We start from the raw sequence: 7,485 nt of genomic DNA on the forward strand, positions 1-7,485 counted from the left end.
GGCTAAATAGCGCATTGATGTGAATTGCACTGATGCTCTATCATTTTGCTATTTGCGAGTTACGGATTGTAGTTGTTGTAGATGGCTGTCGTTCACAAATGTAGGCCTATATGTGTATTTTAACCCAATAATAGTTGAATTGAAGAAGTTGAAGCTGCCTATCAGTCATTGTTTTTGCGACCAGTGGTGTATTCATTATCGAAACTGTTTACTGTTTAACCAAAAGGAAGCAAACAGAGCAAAACAACAGTTTCTATTGGACACATTAATTTAGGTCCCTCTCGTTTGCTTCCGTTTAAGAAACGTTTTGCAACAGAATCGGCATAATGAATATGACCCAGTGAACAGCCAGTGAAAAATGCGCTCTTGCAACAGCTGCATAGTGTGAATCCCAGCCTATGGAATAAAAACTCCCCCGGTGAAGGCCTATTGTACTGTCAAAAGCAAGTTTCATTTAAGAAGACCACCAGTGGGGCTTTTATTGCTCAATGTAATGTCCATAGGACTAAAAGACACATGCTCAAACTTGCACACGTTTGATAGACTTAAACAGCTGCAATTTATTGAGATATCAAAGTGTCACCAATTTTTTTCTAACAATAGGCCTATAGCAAATGCAGCATATGGCACTAATTTTTCACATGCAAATAGCACTTTTTAAATTTAACGTTAGGGTTAGGCATTAGGGTTAGCAGTGTGGTTAAGGTTAGGGTTAGGCATTAGGGTTAGCAGTGTGGTTAAGGTTAGGGTTAGGTTTAGGTTTAAACTCAGATTTTATGACTTTGTGGCTGTGCCAACTAGTGACCACACTTAACTCCAAAACAAGATTCATGATGAAAAACGCTAACCCGCAGGGAAAGTAATCTAAAAGCAACTGAAAGTATTGTAATCAGATTAAGTTACTGAGTTTGGGTAATCCAAAAGTTACGTTACTGATTACAATGTTGGACAGGTAACTAGCAACTGTAAAGGATTACATTTAGAAAGTAACCTACGCAACCCTGCTGATCTCCCTCAGAGCAAATCCCTCTCACTACGCCTGCACATTATACCCATAAAGACCTCTTTCTCTAATGACTTCTCTCCTCCTGTTTTGTTCCATTATACCCAACAAAACGACACTCTATCATTCCTCTACTATGATTCTGCCCTAAAAATATATTTTCCTGATCTCTGTAAAAGCCAACTCTAATTAGTATTAATCAGGTTAATTACGTAATCAGTCTTTCCTTCATAGTATTGACTCTCAACAATATTTGTTTAAATAAAATGAACTAAAAGGTAGAGGGAGGGACAGTGTCTTGTGTCTTCTGATAGCGGGGTTAATGCAGATTGGGAGATAAGAGACGGAGCTAAGATATGGCCGGGAGTCGAGTTAAGAATCTCTCTGGTAAAAAGGACATGATGGATCACATCTGCCTGCTGTGCCCCTGTCCCCCGTCTCTTCTACCCCACCTCCTCTACTGTAATCTTCAATCATCATTCAGCAGCACCACAGGGGTCGTATCCTGCCCTTCCTCCTTCTCCACCCACAACACAGTTTGTCCCCCCAGGGAAAGGAAAGCCCCATGGTCCCTTGCCCACCACCCCCAGCCCCTACCAGAGTGGAGGACTGACAAAGCACTCTCTTTCACTGTGTCTGCAAAAATCTGCCAGGCCTTCTTACCACCCTGAGGCTAAACCCCATCACATCCACACAAACATACTTTGCTATTTAACTTCATGTGAAGACAATTACATTAAAACAGACCTGTTACATTGATTAGAGGAAAATGTAGAGGTCCTGACACTCAGATCAATAGGAATTGAGTTTCTCTTGGAATGAATTTAGAGATAAGCAAAGCTATTAGATAAGCAGTAAATGAGTTTGTGTTTAGAATATTTTCACATTCTGTCAGTGGTGACTGGTGATACTGTAGTATAGTTTGTAATGCAACAGGGCTCCTCACCAGAGGAATATACAGTATTATTAAAAGGTTTGGCATAGCCAGCACAGTAATGGCCTGATATAGTGCTATACTGAATTATAATATTGTTTTAGTGTGAAATTGTCAATAAACTAACTGAGAAGGAATTCAACAATGAGGTCTTCATAATAATCTTGAAAATAAAATACAATTTGAGTATTTTATAGTAATTATGTTAATTGATGCAAGTGAATAGTCTTTTAAAAGTATATAATTTTCTCTATTTTCATTTGAGAAGAACATTTTCATGGAATATAACATACTTACTAGACACATGCATTTCTTTACAGTAATAGAACTTAATGTCAGGTTATTTTAGGGACATTTCAAATTCTCTGATGAAGAAATCAGAACCTTGAAGAAAATAACTATTTAAGGGACCAAACTATTATTTTTAGGTAAATATGTTAGGCCCACTAACGTCTTTTTAGATACCTTTTTATATTTCACTTTTTTCAGGATACACTCATTTAAAAGTATGTTTTACATGAGCATAATGAACAAGTTAATTAACCATTGGCAAACGATTTGGAAATCATTTGGAAAGAATTTGTAAAAATACTCACGTTTACTTATGTATTTATTACGAGGTTTAGGCCTAATCAAATAAACATGAACAACATGCCACACTTGTATTTTCTTAATTTCATTTAAATGAACTACTTTATTTTATTTAAAACTATGTGATAATGTTTATGATCAGTTTATAAGCACAGTTTCTAATAACGTATTATATATGTAACTACAGTCAAGTTAAATACCTTAAATGTAACATTTGTACACGAATGTAAATCAGTCAGTGCCATCGAACCCGCCCAAGATGAGCTATTAATCCCTTATTTTAGGCAACTTGGTGAATCGCCACATTTGTCATTGAAATAAAGTTTGCACACACAAAACATAATTGTCATACATGAAAAGAATCAAAACCTTAGGCTATATAAATGTCACTGATTAAATCTTAAGTAGCCTACAGTGGGCTACACGGTTTAACATTCTTTATACTAAACCATGAATTAGTGCATATTGACCAAAATAAGATTCATCAATTAATGTATGGTCCACTAGCATAATGTGATATATACTTTAATTTCGATCAGTCATTTTCGATTACTATTCCTCGTCAAGGCCTAAGGAATTTTAATCCTCGAAATGACAATAAATCTTCACACCCACACTGGGGCACGAGGCACTGGCGCCTGGATGAGACACTAATGTGCCTCCCTTGAAACAACGTGTCGATATTTGTCAACCTGCCTTCGTGCATGAGAGAAATCATTTTAAAAACGAAATATAACCAAATGCGTGATGTATAGCTTTATAAGGAATAGTGAAATGGGTCCTCAGTATATAGCCATGGCAGATCAAACGTAGTGCAATTATGGATGGAATTATCTCACCAAAAATGATCAAACAATATAGGCCTATAGCTACTCTTTAATAGCCTCTAAATATGTTGATTTATTCGATTTAAAACGATGCCAAATATGTGTATCTCTCTATTGAGAATTGGTCTATTAACAGATTTAAGCCAATGTTGCCAATTTGTCATTCCAATTGGATTAATTGAATTATTAAAACGCAATGTTTTCTCTCTCTTTCTCTCGCTGCCTTGTCTTGGTCATCAGCCATTTTCATGTTTTGTGGTGGTAATAGCCAACACAGGATTTGGTGACTAAACCTAATAGCTTCAGGGCGTTCTCCAAGTTCAAAAGTTCACCTTTTACGATCTTCAAAAGCGCTGACTGCCCACGTCCAAATAAAAACATTCCTACCTCTATTCTCAACAAGCGACCCTCAAACCCATCACAGTGTGAAATATGCAAGAATCAAGACTGACTAACAAAAGTAGGCCTATCATATAGATCGCAGGGCGCACACAGGGTCAGATAATTCCCATAGGTAAGACACATTTTGAAAGGCAATTAACAGCCCATGAGGAAAGATACTGTATTTTTTCACCTTATAAAACCCCACATAGAATAAGCAGAATATGATGTAGGCTAAAAACAGGATGATTAACTATGTTACAGTAATTGTATAATAATGTATCATGAATGTAAGGACATTGATATATGTATATGCATGTGTGTGTTTTCCCCAATGACTGTAAATGTTTTTTCCACATGTATAGATTCGCATGGACAAAACCTGGTAAAAAAAACGATCAAATGTAGCCTATAGAAAGCAAGCAGCCTGATTTTAACATCCACTATACATTCCTAATGGAATTGGAGCAAGGATGCGAACACGTACCGTTAACGGACTTCGCATTGTTTCTCTCTGGGTAATCGAAACCATTCGTCCTCTTCTCTATCTCCATCCTCCTTCATAAAAGCTGCATGCGCGCCTTTCTATCAACAGGGCGCCTATTACCACTATTTTCAGTTCGATAATGCAATTAGCTGTATTCGTTGCGTTGATGCGCTCCTGTCTCACTGGACGGACCGTAGTCCCATGGTTTCGAGTGTCAGTAAGAATAACAGTTCTTCCACACCCCCATACCTACACAAACCTGCACCCTGAACATTACGCAATGACGCACGCGCTGTAGCAGGAATTCTGGGTTATGTAGGGTTTGGCCGCGGTGTTTGTAGTTGGGGGTGGTGCGGCTACCTACAAAGTTGCATCATTCCGCTGAGTTGGCAATTAGTTGGCCATCAGATTTCTGCAACAGTTTAGAACGGTAAAGTATTGTTATTAAGTGTTATACAAAGTTGACTTGGATAATCTAAAATGGTATTCAAGGGCTGTGAAAAATAATGGCCATAATAATCCAACGGTGATTGACCATTGAAAGGTGATTCTGGGGGAAAGTATGCAAAATGTTGGTGTCACTTGTCTATCACCATTATATTTCTGATATCTATTTAGATTATTTGGCCAAAACGAACCATTGTTAATTAAGCTTCTTAGAATGAAGGGTTTGTGCATTGTCATCTAACTCAAATCCTTACTAACAGAACCTTAAAACTGTAGAGTTAGTGTCTTTGGAAAGTATCCAACCTCCTTGACTTTTTCCACATTTTGTTGCGTTTACAAAGTGGGATAAAAATGGATTTCATTCATTTTTGTCAACAACGATTTACCCAAAATCCTCTCTAATTTCAAAATGGACAAAAAATGCTAACATTGTTCATACATTTACCAAAAATAAAACACTACTAGGGCTTATATCTTGAGTAGATACGTATTCAACCCCCTGAATCAATGCATGTCAGAAACAGCTTTGGCAGCAATTACAGCTGTGAGTCTTTTTGGGTAAGTCTCTAAGAGCTTTGCACACCTGGATTGTACAATATTTGCCAGTCATTCTTTAAAAAAATGATTCAAGCGCTGTGAAGTTGGTTGTTGATCATTGCATGACAGCCATTTTCAAGTCTTGCCATAGATTTTCAAGCCAATTTAAGTCAAAACTGTTACTAGGTCCCATTCAATGTCGTCTTGGTAAGCAACTCCAGTGTAGGTAGTGTTTTGGGTTATTGTCCTGCTGAAAGGTGAATTTGCCTTCCAGTGTCTGTTGGAATGCAGACTGAACACGATTTTCTCTAGGATTTTGCCTGTGCATAGTTCTATTCCATTTATTTTTATCCCCCCAATAAACTCCCTATTCCTTGCTGATGACAAGCATAACCATAACATGATGCAGCCATTACCATGCTTGAAAATATGAAGATTGGTACTCAGTGATGTGATGTGTTGGATTTGCCCCAAACATAATGTTTTGTATTCAGGAGAAAAAGTGCATTTCTTTGTCACATTTTTTGCAGTATTACTTTAGTGCCTTATTGCAAACAGGATGCATGTTTTGGAATATTTGTATTCTGTACAGGCTTCCTTCGTTTCACTCTGTCAGTTAGGTTAGTATTGTGGAGTAACTACAATGTTGTTGATCCATCCTCAGTTTTCTCCTATCGCAGCCATTAAATTCTGTAACTGTTTTAAAATGACAACTGGCCTCATGGTGAAATCCCAGAGCAGTTTCCTTCCTCTCTGGCAACTGAGCTAGGAAGGACACCTGTATCTTTGCAGTGACTGGGTGTATTGATACACCATCCAAAGCCTAATGAATCACTTTTACCTATCTACCAATCGGTGCCCTTCTTTGCGAGGCATTGAAAAACCTCCCTGGTCTTTGTGGTTGAATATGTGCTTGAAGTTCACTACTCGACTGAGGGACCTTACAGATAATTGTACTGTATGTGTGGGGTACAGAGATGGAGTAGTCATTCAGAAATCATGTCAACCACTATTATTTGTAAAAATGTCTAAAAACAAAATTACACTTTGACATTATGGGATATTGTGTGTAGATTAGTGACACAAAATCTAAATGTAATTTTAAATTCAGGCTGTATCACAACAAAATGTGTAAAAATGCAAGGGCATTGAATACTTTCTGAAGGCACTGTAGGTCTGTATAAGCTACCTAAGGAGTAGAGGTCTTCATCAACTTTTTGGACCCGGACTGGAACGGGCCCGAGGACGATCAGACCCAGACCCGATTGTACCCAGATTTTTTGGGGGTGGGGGAACTGCCCCGAATGGACCCAAGAACAATCAGACCCAAACCCGAATGGACCCGAGAACATTCAGACCCAAACCCGAATGGACCCGAGGACAATTGGACCTAGACCCGACCCGAACCCGAATGGACCCAAGGACAACCAGACCCAACCCGTAACCTAAAAGGTCCGATAGGACCAGACTGAAAAATATATATATATATATGTTTATCAGCCAAGTTGCTCTTCAGGTTAACAAATAGGTCTTCATATGTTGGCTAGGCCTTCTATAAGTCAATACAGTTACCTTATTAGCGTCAAATGTATATTCTATAGGCTATGCAGAGCTGTGGTCAGGTTCCCTCATGTCTACCAGCGCTGGTTACATAGACCCGAGACCCGTTGTCATTCAAACAGGATCCAACCCCGACCAGATAGACAAATTTGAAGTTTGGACCCGTACCCGTTTCGGGAGGACCTGTGAAGACCTATACTAGGGAGTCTATGTAGGACTAGTAGGTTTATACTACCCTTTTTACCCAAAACCATGCTGTGAATTTATTTGATCACGGAGACTAGATCTAACCTTCTACTGCGTAAATCCCGCAATGGGGGTTTGATTGAGTCGGGGCCCCGGTACAAGAAGAAATCAAAGAACACAGTGACTGTAGGTTTTACAAATAGCCAGGAGATGGTGCTGCTACTCTTTTACATTCCACTCTATCTGTCCTGTCCTGCCCTGTCTCTCCTGGTCCTGTGTTGTTGCGAGCAAGCCCTACTGCTGCCAGATGGCGCTATTATAACAGTGCCGTCTGGCGGCAGTAGGGCTAGTTGCGAGCACCAGTGAGACAACTCTGAAACTTGGGCATACATTTGATATGTGCCATTCATTTATCAAATGAATGCTAAAATGACATAGAAAAAGTGCAGCTGTTACGTGTAATTCATATCCCTGTGCGCCATGCGTAAATGCTCATTTTCAGATTTGTCGCAATAAAGGTTGTACAAAGTTG

General features: G+C 38.9%; 1 protein-coding gene across 1 annotated transcript in view; it reads right to left on the reverse strand.

Annotated features, from left to right (window-relative positions):
- LOC115199932 (nuclear receptor subfamily 6 group A member 1-A) overlaps positions 1–4,420 on the reverse strand; it is a 107,353-nt gene extending 102,933 nt beyond the window's left edge. Inside the window, exon 1 of the mRNA XM_029762490.1 lies at positions 4,224–4,420. Within this exon, the coding sequence (XP_029618350.1) occupies positions 4,224–4,290 (67 nt within the window). The 5' untranslated portion in view covers positions 4,291–4,420. The remainder of the gene's footprint in view (positions 1–4,223) is intronic.
- Positions 4,421–7,485: the final 3,065 nt, after the last annotated feature.

This window comes from Salmo trutta, chromosome 9, assembly GCF_901001165.1.
Source record: "Salmo trutta chromosome 9, fSalTru1.1, whole genome shotgun sequence".
NCBI classification, from domain to species: Eukaryota; Metazoa; Chordata; class Actinopteri; order Salmoniformes; family Salmonidae; genus Salmo; species Salmo trutta.